A 25,511-nucleotide genomic window follows, 5' to 3' on the forward strand; every position below is an offset into this window, starting at 1 on the left:
TAACGACCAAGGAAGACGGTGAAAGTTCAGGGGCAAATATGAACTATTGCGCATAGTCTAGGACTAAATTTGACCCTCTTACATTATAAAAAGGACCCATGTGTAAAAACCTTTGGGGTAAATATGACGCTGAATATTAATGGAAGGCAAATTTGGATTATTTCGCAAAACTCATTGGCAAATTTGGACTTTTTCATTGAAAAAGGAATTGCTTTAAATTGAGGAGCTATTTTGTTTCGACTGCGGCTTTCGCTCAACTCACCAGTGACAATCATGGAAGGAGAAACCGTAACAGAGACTGCGCCTCAGTTTGATGCCTTCGAACACCCCAAGGAATTGGAATTGCAAGTAGAAGAGGAAGGACATAACACTAATGTCAACACTAAAGAAGCTGACAATCAAAATGAAGAAGAAGAGGAGGACGAAGAAGATGAAGAAGAAGAAGAAGAAGATGGAAGCGGAGAGTATAAATTCCGATTCGGAGCAGAAATGGATCCTTTGGCATTTACTGAAGACGATGCCTCTGGACTCCAGCCATACCAACAGTTTGAGCGCCTTGAGCACCAATATGAAGCTTTGGCTGCCAAAAAGCGCAAAGCTCGTGCCCTTCTTCCACCTCCCAGGTAATTTTAATAATGTGAAGCGAAAGAAAAAAAATAAATTTAAGTTATTTCTTTATACGGTAATGATTGCAGTGATGTAAACTGGAAAACTCCTTGTACTTGGACATACAAAAAGTAGTGAATTTTAGACAAAAATTGACACTTTGCGAAGAATTTAACTCCTTTCATATTCTAATTATCATATTCTAACACTTCTAACAAATTCTGACATTCATATAACTACGGGGGTATAGTTAATTAATTATCTCTTTGACTGCAGAATTATTTGCATGCTTTGTCTGGATTTCGGATTAGATTTTCATCGACCTTCATTTCATATTAATTTCTTATACCATGTTGAGTGGGTGGGTGGGTGGGTGCAGTGAGGTCCCATCGAAGAAACTTAGGCTAGAAGACAGTCAAGTGGATGGTCCTGGAGCAAGTTTTGACGAAATATTGGAAGCTATGAATTTTGGGATGAGGAAAAGATCAAGGAAGGTATGACATCAACTTGTTATTTGCTGTATAATCTGTTGTCATTAGCAGTCTGGACAAACTTTGAATTCCATCTACAAAATACTAGATGTAGCAGAACATTGGCCCAAGCCGAACCTTGGCAATTTCTTTGTTACATTCTTTTGTTTTTTGGTTCTTGGCTATTATTTTTTTCTAAGAATTCTTAACTGGACCATAAGAGAACTGCTATACTTAAGCTTAAACATCTTCAGATTATTAAAGTTTAGAAAACTAAAGAATAATTAAAATGTAGATATTCAGTGGAGTATTTGTTTAAACTTCAATAGTCTAACTCCTTTCACGAAAGAAAAACATATGGTTAGAGGCACATTTTCTTATGTGTAGTCATTAGTTGAAAAATTGGAATCACCAATACATAGTAGGACTTTATTTTACTGTTACCAGCTTTTGCATTTCAGATCCTTATACGAGGTTTTAAAGTCAAGGTCCTTAATTTCAAGCTTCGGGGTAGGGGTAAGGTTTGCTTACACTCTACCCTCCCCAGACCCCACTAGTGGGATTCTACTGGGTTGTTGTTGTCCTTAATTTCAAGCTTAAGATCTCTAATTATATCTCATCAAAATCACCTTTTCTTTTTCTTTTTTAACGTAGTTGTAAAAAGGATAATCAAATTGCACATTGCACTACATGTATCATTAATTTGGAGAAAGATTAAAGAATACCGTGAGTGTTGAGGATATGCAATAATATCTTGCTTACGAAAGCTAGCTTTGAGGATAAGCTTGTTGATCTCCAGTTCGAACTGCTAAGGTTATGTCACTCCAAGACACATTGCCAGCTATAAGCTTAACTAAGCAAAAACTCCATGATCTCAACTGTTAGTGGTTCTTCTTACCAATGAACCTTGGGCCTCCAAAACATTTTCATAATACCTATAAGCAATTCATGGATGTTATGAATGGTTTAAGAGATCAACTACCTGATTCTCGAAGAATCAAAAGAATCTTTATAAGATCATGGATGTTGTGGAGCTTCTTAATCAGTTCTCAGTATATTTTGAATGACATTTGGCTATATTTTGACTGTTCAGAACAATATCTTCTGAAGTTGTAGCCTTTTCAGTTAGTTTATTAGGTAGTCTTTATGCATCCTGTTATTTTTTCCTTTCTTTATTCAGGGTTGCAAGTTGTTTTCGTTTTTGTATACTGTAAATATTGTGCAGCCGTTAGTAACCTTCTGCACACTATGTTATGCTGTACCTTATGTAGCTCAAGAAGAGAGGTCGGCGAAAGGGAACAAAGAATAAAGTCAGTTCAGAATTGAAAAGAAAACTTGGTGATGCCACTCTTCATTATGCACATGGCCGTTATGAGGAGGTATGCAGTTAAGAGTCATGCATCCTTGTTCTATAGCCTGATATTGCTTGATCTGTATAGTTCTCTGCTTTTCATGTAGGCATGATATCTATATGGCATGAAAAACAGAAAAATTGCCTTTCCTCTACACAGTATAAGAGATATGAATTGACACATCAAGTTGCTATTTTTTCTTTGTTGTTGTCGATTATGGTCCTACTCTGAAACTGTACCCACTTTTTTTTCTGAACATTTGATTCTAATTGTTTTTATGGATATATTCTGTCAGTTATCTGCAAAATATGTGCACACCTGTTTCTACCATTCTATGGCTTTGCTTCAAGAAGGGCTCTATTTCAGGTTTCAGCTAGTAGTCCTTCCATTTCTTACTTTTCTCATTGTTAATGTTCTCTGTTGCAGGCCATACATGTGTTGAATGAAGTCATTCGTCTTTCACCAAACCTTCCTGATCCATACCATACACTTGGCCTGATTTACAATGCTATCGGCGATAAGAAGAGATCTATGGACTTCTACATGCTTGCAGCACATCTTGCACCGAAGGATGCGTCTCTTTGGAAGCTCCTGGTCGATTGGTCCATGTGAGAATTCCTTGTTTCATCTCTTCTTTTTCTTTTTCTCCTTTCGCATTCGTATCATTTTTTCTTATATATATATATATATATATATATATATATATATATACTAGTCTCTTGTCACGTGCGTTGCACGTGTATGCCCAATCATATAATACATGATTTTATAAAATAATATCAACATATTAAAATTAAGGTTTTATCAAATAATTATAAATAAAAGAATAATGTATAAATGATTAATGTGGTTCATTATACTTTTTTGTCGAGGTCAGAATGATTATATATTATCTGAGCCTATTAAATCTGAGGAGAAAGATCTTTAATATTGTAGCATTTTTTTCTACGTTCGTCACTGTTATAGTTTGTTGTACATAAGGATCAACTGTAATCGTTATGCAAGAAGAATATCGTGCTCATATTTAATTATAATGTCTGTGATGTTTACATTAAACCTGTAGTATGAATCCTATACATAAACATTTACCATTAGATCATATTATACATATTATAAGAAAAACATGTATATTGTGAAACAATCTTAAAAGCTACCTGCACATATGCGGTATGCCAGTAAGATAACGATAATATTAGCTATCTTCACTTCTTGGGGTTTTCGAATTACGGACTAATACCGATAACCTGTTAAAAGAGTACCAAACTAATTTACTTGGGTCTAATATTACAAGGAAGATAGCAAAAAATTTCAGATGAAAGTTCGTAAATGACTAACTTTAAATGTTCGTTCCAAGCAAAAACCAATATTTGCCAACAACCGATTAACTTAAGCGAAATACTAACTTCATTACCGAGTAAAACCTCCCAATGTCATATGGTGACAAGATAAATATATGCATATGATGATAGTGTGTACACTATCTTTCAACTTTTGAATAATTAAATGTCTATTAGAATAATCATCATAATAAAAGTTATAACGATACTATAGCAACAACACAAAAAAAAATCTTGAAATTAACATCACAACAAATACCTCTACTTCATAACCTTCAGATTTTGCTTGTTCTGTAGCCAAGACCAAATTCAACAATCAGTAAAATAGTTCCGTAAAGAACCAAAGTGCATTGTAATCATAAAATGCAAGCAAATCATCAAATCACTTCATTATGACTATAAGTGAAGATTGTAAGTCGATTAACTAAATACTTAAGGTGCACGCTGAATAACAACCATGTCAATTAAATTATAATCAAGTAAAATTAGCATCATTGAGTAACCAAACACATAAAATGTTATGAACTTGTTAGAAGAGAACATGGTAAGAAATCGAAACCAAAAGTAAAAAGACAAAAGGAAAATTATCATTGAATTGAAGACATATAGATAGGCGTAGGACGCGATTGATGAATACATTGGGACAAAGGAATCATGTAGTATTTTCGATGAGAGTTCACATTGAGTAAACAATACTCCTATTCAAGATTAGCAAACAATATTCGCACAAAAAAAGATATACAATTCATATGTATTGGAGAAATCAAATACTTACTGCTCTATATAGATATATAAGTGTCTAAGTCATAGGAGCAATAGATTTTTAAAGAGAACAAAACTAAAAGGTGCAACTCTTCGGGAGCGAACAACGGTTGTCGCTTACTCGATTCTGGATTCTTCTCTGGTTCTGTTAGGAATGGCTTTGTCAGCCAACAACGTTGGATTGTTCTATAGAAGCATCATATGCACGTCTAGAATAAACAACTAATTGTAGATTTGTGGTCTGCGTAGGGGTAAGGTCTGCGTACACACCACCATCCCCAGACCCCTTACTTTTGGGATTTTACTGGGTTGTTGTTGTAAATTTGTGGTCTCAAAATTAGAACTTCCATGCAGATGAAATCGGTTGGAACATCATAGTAAGGAAATCCCACATACATACTACCAACGTAAACCTGTGGCCTAAATGAAACGTGCCAATTTCAGATCTTGCTCTTTCACATCAGAATTACTCTACTTATCTTTTGAGTCTTGTATATCATAGGGATATAATTGATTTATAAGGGAATGAAACTAAAAGGTGCAACTCTTCGAGAGCGAGCAACAATTGATGTGAATTCTTTCAATCGGTGTGATTCCATTGCGTTAGGTTTTTTGGACAAGTATGATATTTTGGTTATTTATAAGAACAGTTAGGTAATTTAACTTTTAACTTTTGAGGTTCCCACTTTTATAATAACTAGTCTCTCTGAACATGCGTTCCACGTTAATATCATATCATTCTTATATGTTTGTATTGCAAAATATTGAATTTTTATCATATGCAGACTTAAGAATTTTTGTTTGATTTATAAAGGTATTTGAACACACATTAATTGCAAATTAATGTTGATTTTATAATTTTATCTATTATTTCAACTTTACTTTTAAATAGAAAATTTTGAAGCAAAAAGTTTTGTTTGATTATCTCATATGAAGTAATGTTTCACTTACAAAAGTTTAACTTCTTATTGAAGTGAAATTTATGTCAAACAAAATTTCAAATTTCTTTCAAACTTCAACTTTAACTTCAAATATTGATTTTTTAAACTTAAACCAAATATTATCTAAAAAAATAGAACCCTTAAAATTATGCATAAATTGTTAATAAATTAATTTTTCAAAATTTATGTACCAAAGAATGACTAAAAACTTTTTGTTTGGAAAGACTAAAATATTATCAATTCAAAATCAAAATTGTTCGCACTCTCCCTTCAAAGTGGAGTAAATAATTTTATGACTCTTCAAGAAACCTTTAAAGTTATTTATCAAGGCAATAAAAGTATCTTACTTCAGAAAATAAATATAGATCAAATATTTCTTCCCGAAGCTGCAATGCCTCTTCCGAATTAAAATAGTAGTGATTAGTGGATAATATTACCAATATGCTATTGTTAAACAACATCCACGTTTCTACCACCACTTGCATATTGTGAAAATATAAAAAAATATCTAAAAGTGAAGTTGTGCAAAGCATTTTAATAAGAATGTGAATGAATGTAGCAGCACTTTTGCCAATGATAGTAATTTCCCTAGACTGTGCAGATAGTGTAACGGAAATTTGATACTCAGAATATAATGCCTATTAAAGAAACTAAATTTGTATTCCTTAGTAATTTCTTCTAACATAAGAACTCAAGAAAAAAAAAGTAGAACTGAAGTATAAGATTTAAGAACGAAGAATAAATATATTCTTCAACGTTAATGAAGAATCACATAATGTGTTTTAAGAAGTAGTACTTTTCTCATATCTTTTATTTACTTCAAATGAAAGCCTCAAAATAGAAATTAATCATTCAGCATGGTTAAACAAATGTAAATATAATTCTTAAAGTAAATACAATTATAACATCCAAGTGTTGATTGCTAGTTCTGGATGCTAAAAACCAGTAGTACCCTTCAATTTACATATTAATGTCCGCATGATATCAGTTGTGCCAATACTACATATACTCATTTCTCTATAGAAGAGAGTTGTAAGTTGCATAAAGTTTGATAGTAGAGCAAATTCATACCTATCCGCAAATGAAAGAAAGAGGATACGCATAAGGAAATCCACCTCATAATTGATTCAACTATTCGTTTTGATTTTAGATTGTTACCATGACGTGTGGTTGAACAAATGTGAAGGAACACATTAGAAAACTTTATTTTATTTATCTGAAGGAAGACACCCCTTCGAATCAAGGCATCGATTAATTTTTTTTTTTTGATAAGTAGTTCTTTCCTCTTGGACAAATAATTATTAATGAATAAACACAACTATTTAGAAAAGACACAATATAGATCAATATCATTTTGGTATTTATTTATATATTTATTTATTATTGTCTAATATAAATATATATTATTAAAAGGTTATTTTAGTAATTTAACTTTTTAGTTTTGGGCTTCCCACTTTTAATATAGTATATATATATATATATATATATAAAATACATGTATCAAAAGAATTGCAGGTAAGCAGTTTAGTTATATATGGTGTAAAAATATGTCATACCCTTGTTCCTTTTCCCATTTCATTTAATGCTGTATTATAATTCCTATGCGGAGTGGATTCTTGTCTCATATAATTAGAGATTCAATGGTTGGGGCGAAAAAGTTATCGCCTTGCGATAAAATGTTTGCCCCCTTTCCCATTCAATAATAACCTGAAATGCTGATCCCTTTTGGAAAGGAATCCTTTGAAAACTATCACCAAAATTGCATTATCATTTACTGTTTTCTTTAACTATCTGAAATAGTAAAGGAAACAGATACACTGAGATGGACGGACTAGTGTAAGTGTTCTCTGTGTCACTTTTGTTTTCTGTACATTGAGAGGAACCAAAAGGATACAATTATATTTACTCCTTCCGTGATGTTTATTGATAGTTTGTTCCTAAAGGAGCTGAAATTGATATATGGTTGGGGTGCATTTGCTATTATTCTGCATTAAAAATTAAGAAAGCATCATGTTTGCGCTTCATTTTCTTTTGCACCCAAGGGTGTGTCCTAGTGGTCAATGAAGTTGGGGTGGGGTGGAGTGGGGGAACCTTGAGGTTCTCAGGTTTAAATCCCAACAGAGGCAAAATTCACTCTTCCCATTTGTCTAAGCCTTGGTGGACAGGGTTACCTGGTATCTGTGGAACTAGTCAAGGTGCGTGTAAGCTGGCCCGAATACCTCCATCATTTAAAAATAATAATAATTAAGAAAGCATCAAGTTGTGCATGTTGTGATGTTGATGCACATATTATAATTATTCTACGTTTTGAGTGACAGCCTACTTCAAAGTTTCTTTAATATATCACATCTTTTGGTCCTCTAATTTAGGAATGCCTTTACATATGTGGTGACAGGCATTTGAGTGTTCCCTTTTAAACCCATGATGAAATAATGGATACGTATTGTTCACCGTGTTTCCATTGCCAATATTATGTTTTGTTTTGTTGTATAAGCTTGCTTTCTGGTTCCTCTTTATTTTGCAACATTTGGTACTTCTTGAGCTTTACAGTTTTTTTTTTTTTTTTTTTTTGTGACTGTACAGAGAGCAGGGAGATAGGGGACAGGCCAGGTATTGCCTTTCCAAAGCAATAACAGCAGATCCTGATGACATTAGTCTTAGGTATCACCGGGCTTCAATATACATTGAGCTTGGAGATTATCAGAAAGCTGCAGAGTCATACGAGCAAATTGCTCGTCGATGCCCTAATGATGTTGAAGTGCTTAGGACAGCTGCTCAGGTTTCTGTATCTATCCTTCCTTCAGTATCTGTCAAACTTTGCTGTCTCATTTATTTGCATATAGTTATTTTCTTGGCTAAAGCACCAAATGGTTACATGCTAAATGCCTCTTCTTCTGCTATTTTTGATCCATTCAATTAGTCGTCCTTAATATTACTGCATGGGATATCCTTTCTCTTTTATATTACTGAAGACAGCATGCTTTACTTTCATTGAGGTGAGCCCTAGTCGTATATAACGTTAAAAATGATGAATGATTGACTTTTATTTAGGGAAAAAAGAAGATATACATGAAGTAAAATTTCGTTAGGCTACATATGCTGATGTAAGTACTGTTATTTATTCCTGAAAACTTGCACAATGGAAGTAGGAAAGTAGTTTACCATGAATGTTGAGTTAGACAACACAAACTCGTGACCACATTTCTAGAAAATGCAGAACACTGCAACGGCTGACATGGAAAATATTTAGTATTACTAGACAATATAAGAACACCACCACCAAAAATGATAATAATGATGATGATGATAGTAATAATGATAACAGGATATGGCAATTTTAATCAAACTTTTGAATGCAAGGTAAAAGAGAGAAAATTTACTGTCACAAAGGTCATTTCTCTGGTTCTTAGAAGACACACCAAGGGAAAGTATGTCTGGTAGCTAATTTAAATCAATCAATCAAATATGTCTTAATTCCAAATTAGTTTTGGTCAACTATATGAATCCTCTACATTGATTTAACTGTATTCGGGCTTATTACATTCCAATATTGGTAAATAAGCTGTCTTTTCAGGCAAATTAGAAGTTCCCTAAAACAAGAGGTTTTCTAAATCTCACTCATCCCAAGATTGACATACACGTCTCCAACTAGAGTCAGAAACTTTTACGAGATGCATCCTAATTTTTTCGTGGTAACTTAAAGATTTATTAAGTATGATACAAGTGGTATACAAAAAGTGGGCAACATACACCAGCACATGGTTATTTACAAAAATGCACCCAATCATCTGTACTAAAACGAAACTGTGCCCTAAAAGTTTATATCAAAAACAAGAGATTAGTCCTAAAAAAATCAAGGATGTACTGGATCAGTCTTGTGCTTTTGTGAATTTGGCAGCACTTCCTTTGTGCTGAAGTTTATAACATTTGTTATCTTTAAAAAAAAACAAGAGATTAGTCCTAATCTGTACAAAAATATTGTCTACCGGTCTACCCCCTTAGATGCCCTCTGCCTTTTTTATGTCCACAAAGCCCACAGCATAGCCACATGAGCTACTTCTCGTGCTCGCTCCAGCCTTTTCGTCTATCTGAAGGCCCTTCTAGACCTCACATGTTAGCTGTCCTTGTCATCATCCATTGAAGAGCCGAAGGGTCCGATACTGTCCACCATAATTGGCTCGCTGACGACAATATAGCACAGGTGATTTATATCCTTTTCCAAAACCTTGCACATGCAGCACCAAGTGATGCGTGTTATCTTTTTCTTCCTGAAGTTATCTACCCTGACAATCGAACCTCTAGCTGTCAACCACGTGAAAATAACATGCCTTCTTCAGAGCTTTAGAAACCCATATGGTGAGATTGGAAAGCCATCTCTTCTCTCCGTAGACGTCTACAGTAAAAAAGAGTACACCTGAAAAATCTCCTTTCTTTTCGCTCCGTTGTCACACATCTTTCTCTTTCGGATTAGCAATCTGTACGCATAGTAGCTCTAGGATTCTTTGAAAATTGTCACCTCCGAATCTTGCAAGTTATTTCTCAAGCCCAAGCCCCAACTGTTTCCCCTTGGTGTACCCTAAAACATTAGACCTACTGTAAGTGTGAGCATTAATTCCGACTAATTAGTATCGCCTATATACCTTTGCTCCCACTGTGTTATGTTCTTATCCTCATTAACCCCAAGAGGTTGTAAATTTTTGAGACAACTTAAACCTTCATGTGATTTTATGTTTACCCCGTTGTCCTTTAGCGCCTTCAATTATTAGTATAACATTGTTCTACAGTCCAATACAAATCATCACAGACGACGTCTTGTTATTTCGCTATTTGTGTAACTTGCATATTCTATCTGATGTAATTATTTGGACCTGAATCTTTTCTATCAAATACCCTCTATTTATTGTTTCTACCAGGTTTACCTGTAGTTGAAAAGTTCCTTAGTACATCCACACATTTTTACTTTTGAAAAAGCAACTAACATCGTGTGCAAGGGATTGCACTGAGACCAGGGAAAAAAAAGAGAAATGCACTGACACTCCTATGACTCTGCCAAGAGTGAACTTAGATCTGGCAAATTGATGAGAACATGCCAAGAGTATCTTTATGTAAAAGACTGCTGACGACAGGCTTTTTGCTTTTTTGTCTCTGTGTAACTAATGCTGTATCAAATGGTACTTACTCTCTTATTCCACTATTCAGCATGGAATTAACTTGTTGTTTACTTCTCCAGTTGTACAGAAAATGTGGCGAAGCTGAGCGCTCTGTTGGTATCCTGGAAGACTACCTGAAAAATCATCCAAATGAAGCTGATTTAAGTGTGATACATCTGTTAGCTGTGATGCTCATGGAAGACAATGCATATTTAAAAGCTCTTGATCTAATTGAGTTTGCAAAGCAGAGATATTTTACTGGGAAATGGATGCCTCTTAATTTAAGTATCAAAGCTGGAATATGTCATTTACATCTTGGTCATATGGAGGAGGCAGAGGTTTGTTGGAGCTTGGTCTTAAAGTTTCTTGTTGTTTGTAGTAGTGCCATCACTCATAGTAACTGGCATGTAATGCAATGTAAAGGCTGATCAAGTGCAGTGGTTCCTCCAACAATAAGTGAAGCACAATGTTCTGATGGGTATAATAGTGGAGTATGAATTGATTTTTCTGTTTTCTACATGCTCTTGGAGTCATTGCAACTGGACTGGGTTACCAAACATTTTCTATTTTCCTATTATTGTTAACTACTGTCTATGGGTTACATGCGGGTGTTGTTGTTCAAGAGAAAAATATCTATCTGAGAATCCATTTGCTAAGGCTCCTGCATATTTTCTATAACACAAGGGAGGAAAAGCTAAATGCGATCGAGATTTGTTCAACTAAAACTTTGTACCATCAGAAATTAGAAAGCTACTTTCAGTTACTTGGGACCAAAACTAGATTTAATGGCACTAGATGGGATACTAGGTAAATTTAAAGCTTATCTTAGGGGAGAACATGCAGGATAGGAACCCAAGAACTTTGCTACAAGCTAATGAGCTAAAGTGACTCTAAAGTGGCCTGAGTGCTAGGGTAGTTTTGCGAGGTGAAGATTGAGGAACAGGAAGGCTCTGATAAAATGAGGCGCCCGGAAGTGTTTATACACCTCAAGATTGGTTAAATATTTCTTAACTATGACCTTGTACCATAGTTGGAACCCCGTAATGTCACAGGTTCTCGACTTCTTTAGTCTTTAAAGCCCAAAACTTAATCTTACCCTGAAGTGATATCCAATCTTACCTCTTCTAGATATCCTATTCTGTTATTTCTAAAAACTTTATATACTGTTTTTGTATGAATTTGAACTGAAGCTATATGCTGTTCTTACTTTGCCAAGCAATGTGCAGATTATTTTCAGTGCTCTACAACAAGAAAATGCATCTCAACATCCTGACATAGTCACTGAGGTTGCGGACTCACTTATGACCGTTGAACACTATGAATCTGCTTTGAAGTACTATATGATGCTTGAAGGAGATGGCGTCAAGAATAAAGTAAAGAAATAAAACTCCTTTTGTACTGCTTCTATGTAAATTGCTATATTTTATCCTTTCATTTGAAAGGACATGTCTAGGTATGCTCTCTTTCTTTACTATCAAGCAGACCGACCATGCTCAATTGATCTTTTATTGAGAAATACTCTTCTTGAAAATATTAACTAGTAAATTTACAGGAAATTTCATAATTGAAATGTTCTCTTTAATAGGTTGCATTATTTTCCCATGCCTGTGTGCTGTGAAAATAAACCTGAAGCAAGCTCTGTTTTCTATTAATGCATGCATATCCATCTTTTGATTTTTTTATTATCATTTGGTGGTTAATTTATTTCTATCCTTTTCAGGGCTATTTACACTTAAAAATTGCTGAGTGTTATGTGTTTTTGGGGGAAAGAGTACAAGCAATTGAGTACTTCCATAAAGGTATCTCCACATAGCACATGATATGTGTATATATATATATATGATAGTGTGCGTGTATTTTATAGCTCTGGTGTGACATAACCTACCTTCTCATTTGTGTACCTCCTGCTGAATGGGATTATTTTGTGGTAGTGACTTGCTTAGTCTGTTGATGCTTCAAATCTATGAAGTGTCTTTAGCTGATTGTTTTTTCTTTTCAGCTGTAAATGAACTTGAGGATAGTGTTGATGTTCGATTAACTTTGTCCTCGATCCTCCTTGAAGAAGGCAAAGATGATGAAGCAGTTTTTGTGCTTTCCCCTCCAAAAGCATCAGGTATAAATCATATACTTAGCATTCTATTAATTCGATGGTTGTAATCTTCTTTTAAGATCTCTGTGGTTCATTTCCAGAATCTTCAGTTGACTCAAGTTCTGATGAACCAAAATCATGGTGGCTTAATAGCAAGATAAAGCTGAAGCTTTGTCAAATTTATAGAGCTAAAGGGTCACTAGCGGCTTGTGTGGATGTTATTTTTCCTTTGATTCGTGAGACAGTGTTTCTTGAGTCTGTCCAACAAAAGGTAAGCTTACTCTTTCCATTTGACCCAAGAATGTGCTAGTTTTAGGGATGGTTTCATATAAATATTAATATTCCTATCAACGAGAGAGGGAGAGAGAGGGAGAGAGAAAGAGAGAGGGGGAAAGGGATGACGTGTTGTGGTGTGAGTGGTATCCAAATCTGAAAATTGGAGTCGACGGAATGTTGAACAACCCCAGGCGTAAAGGAAAAGAGAGTTAACTACATCAGTCAACCATAATAGTCCTTGGCCATGGCTTCCTGTACTTTGTGATGATGAAGATGAGACCCAAAGCAACAATGCTGAATTGTTTCTACATGGCTTGTAGCCAGTGATGCTTGCCTCATCCAGTTAAACTTTAGAGAAGAGGTCTCCATTTATGCAGTAGATTCTCTTTATGCTAGGAACAACCAGAGGATTTTAATCTTCTATTTTGCCACTGCAAAGTCACCACTCAAATCTGGAGTCTTTTCCTAAATATCCTGGGAATTAGTTGGTCAATGCCTAACTCAATGATAGAGTTTCTAAAATGTTGGAGGAGAAGAGGTCTCAACAAAAATGCAAGTAACATATCCTTTTAAAAAAATGCAAGTACCATTTGGAACACTATTCCACAGGCTGTATAGTGGAAAGTCTGGATTGGGAGAAACTCCAGAATTTTTGAAGGGGAAAAAGGGAACGTACATAGCCACAAATATAGGTCAATTCTTTTACTAGCTTATTGGCGTAACCTGACCTTTGTACTGGCTGTAATTATTAACATAGTAAGGGGCTTACATGATCTTTTACTATGTTTTGCTTCACTATCTTAGTGCTTCTTTCCGATAGCCATAAGCATTGGCCCTTATTCATAAACAAATATGAGCTTCAAAGAAAAGTGGAGAAAGTGGACCAAACTTTGCATATCAGTGACGAAGTTCTTTGATCTAGTTAATGGGAGCCTGTGTTCTTAGAGGTTTGAGATAGTGGATCTGATATCTTCGATGTTCTTATATACTTTAAAGGAGGTGTTGAACAAGATGCTGGACATAGTTGTATCACGAGGCTACTTGAAGGGACTTACATGCATGGCAGTGTTGAAGTATCACCTTTTTTTTTGTTTGCAAATGACAATCACCCTAGTGTTTTGCAATATAGAGGTATCTTAGATGACATATCTGCGGTAGGCGCTTATGTTGTTCCAAGCAGTATTGGCTTAAGGTTAACTTGAAAGAAGTGTGAGATTGCCCCAGAGGAGGTAGTCATCATTGGAGAACTAGCATTGTCTAGGATTGTCATTAGGAGTATCCATTTTATGTATTTTGTGGAGAGTTTGGCTAGAGAGAAACTATAGGTGTTTTGAGGGTAGGGAGGAGAATGTTACTTTTGTTAAATATAGATGGATCCTCTTTTCTAATCTTGGCATCTTCCTGATACAGATTTTGGTTCACCAAAAGTCTGTCCTATGTGAGAAGGCACGGGAGAAAATATGTTATTGATATTGGATGATAAATACAATACAAGAGGTCCCTATTTATAGCTATACACTACAAAAAGATATTATTCCTCTTCCAATGTGGGACAAGACTACACTATACATATGTGTAAACTAACACTCCCCCTCAAGCCGGTGCATACACATCATATGTACCGAGCTTGTTACACATGTAACTAATACGAGAACCAGTAAGAGACTTAGTGAAAATATCTGCTAGTTGATCATTCGACTTTACAAACTTTGTTACAATATATCCTGAAAGTATTTTTCTCTGACAAAGTGACAGTCGATCTCAATGTGTTTAGTCCTCTCATGGAACACCGGATTTGACGCAATATGAAGAACGGCTTGGTTATCACACACTAGTTCCATCTTGCTGATCTCTCCGAACTTTAACTCCTTGAGCAACTGCTTGACCCAAACTAACTCACACGTCGCCATAGCCATGGCCCTATATTCGGCTTTGGCGCTAGATCGAGCAACTACATTCTGTTTCTTGCTCTTTCACGAGACCAAATTACCTCCTACTAGAACACAATATCCAGACGTAGAACGTCTATCAAAAGGTGATCCTGCCCAATCAGCATCTGTGTATCCAACAATCTCCTCGTGGCCTCGATACTCGAATAGTAATCCTTTGTCTGGAGCTGACTTTATATACCGAAGAATGCGAACAACTGCATCCTAGTGACTATCACAGGGAGAATCCATAAACTGACTTACAACACTCACCAGAAAAGAAATGTCAGGTCTAGTCACTGTGAGGTAATTCAATTTGCCAACCAACCTCCTATATCTCGTAGGGTCTCTAAGAGGCTCCCCCTGTTCAGGCAGAAGCTTAGCATTCGGATCCATAGGAGAGTCAATAGGTCTGCAACCCATCATTCCAGTCTCCTCAAGAATGTCTAAGGCATACTTCCGCCGTGAAATAACAATACCTGAGCTAGACTGAGCGACCTCAATACCTAGAAAATACTTCAATCTGCCTAGATCCTTAGTCTGGAAGTGCTGAAAGAGATGTTGCTTCAGATTAGTAATACCAACCTGATTATTACCAGTAATAACAATATCATCAATATAAACCACTAGATAAATATACAGATTAGGAGCAAAATGCCGATAAAACACAGAGTGATCAGCCTCACTACGAGTCATGCCGAACTCCTGAATAATTGTGCTGAACTTACCAAACCAAGCTCGAGGGACTGTTTCAAACCATATAATGACTTGCGCAATCTGCACACAACCATTAAACTGAGCAACAAAACCAGGTGGTTGCTCCATATAAACTTCTTCCTCAAGATCACCGTGGAGAAAAGCATTCTTAATGTCTAACTGATAAAGAGGCCAATGACGTACATCAGCCATGGACAAAAAGAGACGAACAGATGCTACTTTAGCCACGAGAGAGAAAGTATCACTATAATCAAGCCAAAAAATCTGAGTATATCCTTTTGCAACAAGACGAGCCTTAAGCCGATCAACCTGGCCATCCAGGCCGACTTTGACTGCATAAACCCAACGACAACCAACAGTAGACTTACCTGCAGGAAGGGGAACAAGCTCCCAAGTGCCACTCGCATGTAAAGCAGACATCTCGTCAATTATAGCATGTCGCCATCCTGGATGAGATAGTGCCCCACCTGTAGACTTAGGGATAGAAACAGTGGACAAAGAAGATATAAAAGCATAATGAGGTGACGACAGACGATGATAACTTAAACCGACATAGTGGGGATTCAGATTAAGTGTGAATCGTACACCTTTGCGGAGTGCAATTGGTTGACTAAGAGGAGACTAGTCCGCAGTAGGTGCAGAATCTGATGCGGGGCGTGAATCACCTGGGCCTGATGCTGGATGTGGACGACGATGATAAGTCAATAGTGGTGGAGCTGCAGAAGGTTGAACTGGATTATGCGGAGGAACTGGAGCTATAGGTGGTGGAGCTACAACCGGAGCTGTAGGTGGTGGAACTGGAGCTATATGTGGTAGAGCTACAACTGGAGCTGTAGGTGGTGGAGCTGGAGTGACTGAATCTCTAAAAGATGAAACTGCTAGTACCTCAGAAATATCTAAGTGATGACCTGAACATGTGAAGTATGATTGGGTTTCAAAGAAGGTAACATCAGCGGACATAAGGTACCGCTGGAGGTCAGGAGAGTAGCATTGATATCCCTTTTGTGTTCTCGAGAAACCCATAAATACGCACTTAAGAGCACGGGGAGCTAACTTATCTGTTCCTGGAGTAAGGTTATGGACAAAACAAGTGCTTCCAAAGATACGGGGTGGAAGAGAGAACAAAGGTAAATGGGGAAACATGACAGAGAACGGAACTTGGTTCTGGATAGCTGAAGATGGCATACGATTAATAAGATAGCAAGATGTAAGAACTGCATCCCCCCAAAAACGCAACGGAGCATGAGATTGTATGAGTAGGGTACGAGCAGTTTCAATAAGATGTCTATTCTTTCTTTCAGCTACCCCATTTTGTTGAGATGTGTACGGACAAGATGTTTGATGAATAATCCCATGAGATTTCATAAACTGCTGAAATGGGGAAGACAAATACTCTCGGGCATTATCACTACGAAATGTGCGAATAGAAACCCCAAATTGATTTTGAATTTCAGCGTGGAAGGTCTGGAAAATAGAAAACAACTCAGATCGATTTTTTATCAAAAATATCCAAGTGCACCTGGAATAATCATCAATGAAACTGACAAAGTAGCGGAATCCCAAGGTGGAACTGACCCGACTAGGACCCCAAACATCTGAATGGACTAAAGTTAAAGTGACTGCTCGATTATCAAAACGTCGAGAGAAATGGGAGCGGGTATGCTTATCGAGCTGACATGACTCACACTGTAGAGCTGACAAGTAAGATAAACCAGATACCATTTTCTGAAGTTTTGACAAATTGGGATGTCCCAACCGTTTATGTAATAAATCTGGTGAATCAGTAACAGGTTAAGTTGTAGAAGGAAGACAAGATGTGAGTTCATGTGATTTAGCAAGGATAAGGTAATAAAGTCTGTTTGATTCACGCCCGGTACCAATGATCCGCCCCGTACTGCGTTCCTGTATAAAAACATGGTCATCAAGAAATAAAACAGCGCATTTAAGTGATTTGGCTAAGCGACTAACAACTATGAGATTGAAAGGACTATTGGGAACATAAAGGACTGAATCTAAAGGTAAGGAAGGAAGTGGGCTTGCTTGACCTATTGCAGTTGCCATGGTTTGAGACCCATTGGTCATTGTGACTTTTAGAAGAGATTGAAAATATGAAATAGTAGTGAAAAGAGATTTGTTACCAGAAATATGATCTGATGCACCTGAATTATGACCCAAGACTCACAGGATGAAGATTGGGAGAAACAAGTCACGCTATTACCTGTTTGAACAACAGAAGCTATCTCAGAAGATGTCTGCTTACATGCTTTATACTGAAGGAACTCAATATAATCTGCTAAAGAAACCATCCGACTATTCAAAGCATCGGTTTCCATGTCGCTACAATTTGTAGTAGTAGGATTAACTTGAAATAGTGGAAATAAGTAACTCCTGTGAGAAAACTGAAGAGATAGCTTGAAAAACACTGTTTACAGCAGGAAAACAGAACACTCTTCTGTGCCGGAAAATTCCAAAGTTGTCGAAATTTGTCGTAATCAGGATGGATAGACTCAGAATTCCTTTGCGAGCAAGCTGTCCTGAAGAAGCTTCGCGAAAAAATGACCGGAACCCTCGCCGGAAAAGTTGTTGTTGTCGGTGCGTGGAGGAGCGTGACGGCTTTTCTGCCGGATAAAATTTCAGGGGTTGGTCGTCGGAGGGTGATCTACCTCGTGGTGGTGTTGGTTTTAGCACAACACCGACAAAAAGTGACTTTCACTTAGACAAGCCTTAGGTCACCGGAAAAATTGCACGATGACTAAGTTATTTCTTCCCGGTTAACGCTGGAATGACGCACAACGATCTTTTCTCACTAATGCTCTGATACCATGTGATAAGGCACGGGAGAAAATATGTTATTGATATTGGATGATTGATAAATACAATACAAGAGCTCCTTATTTATAGCTATACACTATAAGAAGATATTACTCCTCTTCCAATGTGGGACAAGACTACACTATACATATCTGTAAACTAACATCCTAAAAGACTGACTTTATGTGCTCAAAACACTACCCAAGGGCTGTCCAAAAGGTGAAAGGACAGCCTGAAAATCTGCAATAGCAGAAGCAAGGAGGAAAAATGTCATTTCAGTCACCCTACTAGTAAAAGTAGGCTACTAGTACCCTAATTTATGATAAAAATCATATAAACTTCAGCTCTTACAATATTAGTACCCACCTATGTGATTAAAAAAAAACACTTTTTGGACAGATTTTGGTTCACCAAAAGTCTGTCCAAAAAGATTGACTTTGTGTTCCCAAAACACCCTCTTCCCCTATTCTTTTGGTGATATTCGCTTTCTCATTGTTGCTCTGATATTGTTCTTCTCTGCATCATTTGATCTCATTTAACTTTAAGATCTCCTCTTCACCGACAATTGGACCCCCTTTCAATGATATTATCTTGCTTCAAAAAAATATAAATGTATCCTGAATCTGAAAATTTGGTTTAAGGCTTCTTTTGTAAATGATATTTGATGTACTGCTGGATTTCATGAATCCTTACTGTTGTAATTTGTACTTTCTCAGTACGAAGCTAGTACTGATGTTTTATGAATAAATGATCTTTTACTTATATGTAAACAGTTCTTCAGATCCTTTTGATTTTGTAAGCTCCTTAAGTTGTTAGGACGGTGATGTTTTGAAAGGAGCTTCGATATGTTTTTGCAATCAGTTGCATCCCTGATGCTTGATTAATGAAATCCTATTTCACTTGATTAAAAAAATGACCTTTACTGATTGGCAGGGGTATTTTTTTGATGAAGTAATAATTTTATTGAATGTATGGGCACGAAAACACCTATACACAAGAAGTATACCAAAAGAGTAGAAATCTTAGAAAAAGATATGGTTCTTTATGAATGACACCCCATCTTTTATATATAAAGGAACTTCATGAGTGCACCAAAAAGAATAAAGGGATAAACGGCTATTCCTCAATTGTACAAAGTTCAACTCAACACTTTCGGAAGCTCTCCTATTTCTTTCTCTCCAAACGACCCACATAAGAGCTAGTAGAGCAACATTCCATGCGCTGCATCTTCTCTTCCACCTATCGCAATTCCAACTGAACATTAGCTCTTTCACCATGCCTGACATAACTTAAGATATCCCAAGCCATTACACAAAAAATTCCTACTAATGTGCGTAACCTTCCTCTTACTCAGATTCTCGGCCGTCAATATCACCCCTCTTGTTGCTAGCCAAGTGAAGAAACACATATTTCCCCGTATCTTTGGAATCCAAATCGATCTATTTGGTACTCACTAAGCATGAGCTTCTCATGATATGACTTAGCCGAAAATACTCCATTGTTCCTCGACCCCCACCTCTGTACATCATAATTATCATGTGATGTTCCTTGCCGGTGAAGTAAATCTACTAGGTTTTGAAATTCTGCTACTTCACAGTCTTGAAAGTTCCTCCTAAACCTTAAATCCAGAAAAATATCTCCATCTTGTATCCTCTGGATTCATTGGACTATCATCTCCTTTTGACATGAAATTCCATCAATGTTTTTTTTTTTGAGAAAGGTAACAGTATAAGTATATTCATCAGCACAATGATTGTTCTGGTAACCATATTTACAAAAGACCAAAAGTACATCATGTCCTAGATTCTTCTTACAAGGACTCTTAAAACTGTAGTAAAGTTTCAGTTTCATCTGCACAGAATTCTTTACACCAAAAATGAAAGGACAAAATACAGTTCAGCTAACTTTTTGTAAAGAATTTTGCTCTTAAAAACACCTTGCATTTCTTTCGCTCCATCAGCACAAAAATTAAATTCAGTAAATGTTAGGAAATGTAATCTCAAAATATTGTCCCCACATCACCTGTGTCCCCAAAAGCTTGTTCCTTCACACCCCACAACTAGGCATAGTTACTCTTTTAATCCTCCAAGCCCCTTCCAAGACCCTGTATTTTTATGTTTTCATCTCTCTCCAAAAATCATGTTCCTCTCTCCCAAACCTCCATAACCATCTGCCTAATAGTGCCTTACTGAAAATCCTCAGCTATTTAACTTGGCATGGATACTTAAATGCAGTACTGCATCAGTTCCAGTGACATAAATTGGTTTACCGTTTTGTGCAAAATATAAAAACTAGTGGGCTTGTGATTTGGTTATTCCAAAATTTGAGAAACAACTTAGCATTATGGAAGAGGCAATATTTATTGAGGGGAGGTATATTAACACTCGTAAACTGTCTGTTATATGTCATACAATGACCACTTTATTCATTTTTTCCGTCTACCAAACCATCAGTAGTGTATCAAGGATTTTTTCTTGAAGTAAGTAAATTGGTGCATGCAAGGTCAAATTCATCTTGGATATGGGTAGCCTAGTTGCATAAGCAAATTGCTTTTTAGAGATGTCCATAATTATTACACAAATGGACTCAAGCACAAGTCATAACCCTACTGGAAAAATATGTGCATTTACCTTTTCTTTTAATTGGTAAATATCTGCATTTACTTTTAATTCAGGTTATTTAATCATCTTTAATAAATGTCCATGTGATAGCATCATTTGAACTCCCAGAGATTACCTTGTATCTAACTAACTTTATTCCTTTTAATTGGTTGATCTACTTTTTAGGTTAAAGTGCGGAAAAGGCTGTCTAAAAGTGTTCTATTTCAAAGAATCAAGGTTGTGGATGATCACCAAACTGATACCGTCTTTCATGGCTTTAGGCCTTTAGCTTTGGCATCTGATCTGTGAGTTTTAATTTTACCATGTTCTGCTTTTTCTTTCCACTCCTTAACTGAAGATTCTACGGGCAAAAGTATTCAACCAAGCTGTTTCAGGAGTCGAGTTGTGGAATTTGAAATTTGTTAAATTGGCCATTTTCATTTTCTTGTTTCCCTTTTGGGAATCTTTCCTTAGTCTTTTCCAAGCTCATTCTTTTCATAAACATACCTAACTTACCTTCGAGCAACTCTACGCATGAGTTTGCCAGTGCAATCTTGTTGATCATGTCTGTAATGTTTATAATGATCTGTAACACCGATTACTGGCCGGTAATGTCTGTGCAAATAACTAATTTTGTGGCTTTTTGATAGGTCAAAAGCTGCAAGAGCCAGAAAATTACTTCAGAAGAAAGAAATGTTAAAGGAAGCAAAAAAAGCTGCAGCTTTGGCTGCTGGAGCTAACTGGAAAAGTGACGATTCGGACAGCGAGTCTCCTGTGAGAAGCTTATAGCCCGTTTCTTCTGTAAAGTAACATATTGTAAACTGTTTAAACCCTTGATTTTGACCTAATACTTCCTTTTTTCTTGTATGTTATCTTGTTTCTTGAGGGGCATGCATACCGAGAGCCTCCACTACCAAATCTTCTAAAAGACGAGGAGCACCTGTGTCTCATCATAGATGTTAGTATTTCTTGCTTCCCATCCATCTGTCTTTTAGTTTTTCCCACTTCCTTTCCTTTCTTTTTCTTTTTCTTTCTTTTCTTTAATGAACATGTTTGTCTCATGTGATTACTGCCCTTGTTCCGTTTTCAGGCATTAATGCACTTATTATGTTTATTCTTTTCGTAAATACTCATGCTTACAATTTTTATGTCAGTACTAGATACGGTCATTTAAGCTAATCAGAGGTCTGAGATGTCCTTTTTACATGTTTTAGTTGGATAAGACTACATATTTTTTTGTAAGGGACATTTTAATGCTAAATTCCTTCTGATTCTTGGCCCTTTTGTATGTGCGGACTGGAAATTTTAACATTAGATTTCTTTTTGTAGCTGTGCAAGGTGTTAATATCCTTGCAACGGTATTGGGATGCACTGGAGATCATTAATCTCTGTCTTAAATTGGCATGTGGCACGTTGTCTGTTGAGAAGAAAGGGGAGCTTCAAGCTCTAGGAGCTCGTAAGTTTCAGCTTGTAGTGTTAGCACTCTCTCCCTTTGCTTCTGTTCTGTATTAACTACATTGAGACTTATATTGACAGGTTCAGATATACTTGGCTGAGTAATGTCGTGAAGTGAAAGATAAAGATGCGTGCTTGTTAAAACGTTCTTTTTCTGTCTTGCAGAAGTAGGATATAACATTGCTGATCCCACCCGTGGGTTCGATTGTGCTCGTTATATTGTCAGTCAGCATCCTTATAGCTTTGCAGCATGGAATTGCTACTACAAAGTTATATCAAGGTATCAGCAGAATTTCTGTCAGTATTCTGAACACTCGTCTACTTTCGTAGTTGGCATTGTTCGAATGTGTCATGCTAGTTGAACCAGTTTCTGTTTCCCTTGTTCTATAACAGGTGCTTTGTCCTGCTTTTGCATTAACTCGCTATTTGGAATAATAGAGGAAATTAACTGTCAGTAAATGTTTGTTTGCACTCACTGATTCTGCTGAAATCCCATGTGTTGAGATTGAAGAGTGTGTGCAGATAAGTGTGTTGTACGTAAATTATGTTGGAAATATTTCATATAATGCATACAATAAATTTACCGATGTAAGACATTATTACAGTTACATGCACCATTACAAAATTAATTAGGGATTGTTTTGCGCTTGGGCATTTTAGGGGGACTAAGTAACAGTCAGCAAGCACCTGCAGGGGTTGGTTCGTAGGATTTATGCATCCTAAATGCACCACAGAATTCATGGAGTGACATGGGCCCCATTGTGTGTGTTGGTATCCACCACCCTGTCCAGTACCATTTTGTGTATCGCATTAAGGCTATCAATAGATGCTTGATTCATGCTCCTTATTTGACTTCTTTCCTTCAATAGAATAATATTTTATATTTATTTTGAATTGACATCTTTAAGCTTCCTAGCTTTTTACATCTTCCCATTATTATTTCCTATACTCTTAACAAATTAAAGTATAATGATGTATTCACACTTGCTTTTATTAGTCTTTGTGCTAATCTTGTATTATTTCACCACCCCGTTGCCGTATTGCATTCCAGCAGCCCGGCTTGTCCAGTAGCATTTTGAGAATCACATGAAGACTATCAAAAGATAATTTATTTATGCTCCTTTTCTATTTTGTTTGACCTAATTTTTATTTTAAACTGTCGATTGACTTCTTTCTTGCAACAGCAATTTCAACTTTACAATTGTCAAAAAGTTAAATTGACATATAATAATAAAATTCTATATTATTTTTGAATTCACTTTGACATCTTTAGGTTTCCAAGCTTTTCATGTGTTCCAGTTCTATTTCCTATGCGCTTTAAAATTGAAAATAGAATGTATTCACACTTTCTGGTATCAATTTTTAGGCTAGCTAAATTGGGTTCTTCAGTTTGGGAAGGAGGGACTCTCTTATGCATTGAAAATAAATACAGTTCTCAAACTGGAACTTACAACAATTAGTTGTTACTTAGTAACTTCAGTTGGTTTGTTGTCAGCCTAGGGGTCTACTAGTCTTTCAATTGTTTTCCCGTCCACCGCTTTTTTGAAACTAAAACATCTCTGTAGTCGTGCCATATTTTCTTGAATGTTATATTCTGTAGTTAGGTTAGTAATGTATGTACTGTAGCATTCTGGGTTGAATTATATTGTTTTAAGATTTGACTATTCTTGCATTCAGTTCTTTTATAACCTTAACTGTGATACCCGAAAAAAGTATTTTCAGTTTAGCATCAGGGTAAAGCAGTTACTAGAGATCTGAGAGTACAGTGAATCTTGTCCAAAATAAGATTTGAAGCCTTTTAAGATATAAAAGAGAACTTTCTCAACAAATCAAGAAGAGAACCCTTTATTTTACAAATTTACGACTGCTTGATCTTATTTTTGTTTTGTATTTTAATTTGTTAATTTTACTATGGATGATCATGTGCAGACTAGATATTCGGTATTCAAAACATAACAAGTTCTTGCATAATATGCGTACCAAACACAAAGATTGCGTACCACCAATTATTATTGCTGGACACCAGTTTACCACGATCAGCCAGCATCAAGCAGCGGCTAGAGAATATTTAGAAGCCTATAAGCTGATGACAGATAATCAATTGATAAATCTCTGTGCGGGTATGGGTTTCTTCTAGCAACCAAATAAAAGAAGGCAGAGTTGACGCAGTCTTTATCTTTCGTGATATCAATTTGCAAGTTTAACGTTTGCCTTCGTTTCCAGGAACCGCGTTAATAAATGTAGCTCTTGGATTCAGACTTCATAACAAGCATCAGTGTATACTACAGGGAATGGCTTTCCTGTATAATAATTTGAGGCTTTCAGGAAACAGACAGGTTACACTTTGAACTTGCCTAGCCTTCTTTTCTTTAAGTCTGATGTCTGCTTTTTATTAGTCCAATTTGAAATATGACTTTTTTGGTAATGAGCTATATTTAATATTTTCTTTTACATCAACACAGGAAGTGTTGGGGCATCTAAAGGAACTCCTTGAATTTCTTTTGCAGGAAGCAATGTATAATATTGGTCGAGCATATCATCATGTTGGTCTTGTTTCTCTAGCTGCCATATATTATCAAAGGGTACTTGACACTCACGAAAATGATTATCCCATCCCAAAGCTGCCTAATGAGAACCCAGATCTTGTCGAAAACAGAAAACCAGGTTACTGTGATCTTCGCAGAGAAGCAGCATACAACTTGCACTTGATTTACAAAAAGAGTGGAGCATTTGACCTGGCAAGACAAATACTGAAAGATTATTGTGCCCTATGACATTGATAATGTGCTATAGTTTTCTTGAAGATGTGAGTTATTTGTAGCAAGAATTACTGAATTCCTTTTTCTCACAACCACTAACTCTATCTGTAAGATGGTGGTGGTTTTATTTATGCCCATCACACTTCATCTGTGGACAGTCTGTTGCTATATGATTGGGGTGTTATATAGCGACTGAAATTCTATTAAGAATGCCTGGTGTTATGACGAAGGCAAAGTTTGGAATCACCTGTGAAAAGA

The 25,511-nt window shown here is 36.2% G+C and overlaps 1 protein-coding gene across 2 annotated transcripts; it reads left to right on the plus strand.

The window, feature by feature from the left end:
* The first annotated feature begins 202 nt into the window (after positions 1 to 202).
* Positions 203 to 25,499, plus strand: LOC104108879 (uncharacterized). 2 transcript variants are annotated; one of them, XM_009618020.3, is made up of 18 exons: positions 203 to 623; positions 986 to 1,100; positions 2,348 to 2,455; positions 2,855 to 3,036; positions 8,052 to 8,247; positions 10,699 to 10,956; positions 11,845 to 11,991; positions 12,339 to 12,417; positions 12,618 to 12,731; positions 12,788 to 12,978; positions 21,226 to 21,344; positions 21,690 to 21,813; positions 21,926 to 21,997; positions 22,369 to 22,495; positions 22,660 to 22,774; positions 24,424 to 24,614; positions 24,718 to 24,830; positions 25,002 to 25,499. In XM_009618020.3, exons 1-18 carry the CDS (start codon positions 274 to 276, stop codon positions 25,266 to 25,268), a joined length of 2,868 nt encoding a protein of 955 aa, XP_009616315.1. In that variant the 5' UTR covers positions 203 to 273; the 3' UTR covers positions 25,269 to 25,499. The 2 variants fall into 2 exon arrangements, with proteins under 2 accessions (XP_009616315.1, XP_009616316.1); XM_009618021.3 differs by having other exon boundaries at positions 204 to 623; positions 12,809 to 12,978.
* The last annotated feature ends 12 nt before the right edge of the window (positions 25,500 to 25,511 follow it).

The sequence above is a fragment of the Nicotiana tomentosiformis genome, chromosome 6 (genome assembly GCF_000390325.3).
Source record: "Nicotiana tomentosiformis chromosome 6, ASM39032v3, whole genome shotgun sequence".
NCBI lineage: Eukaryota > Viridiplantae > Streptophyta > Magnoliopsida > Solanales > Solanaceae > Nicotiana > Nicotiana tomentosiformis.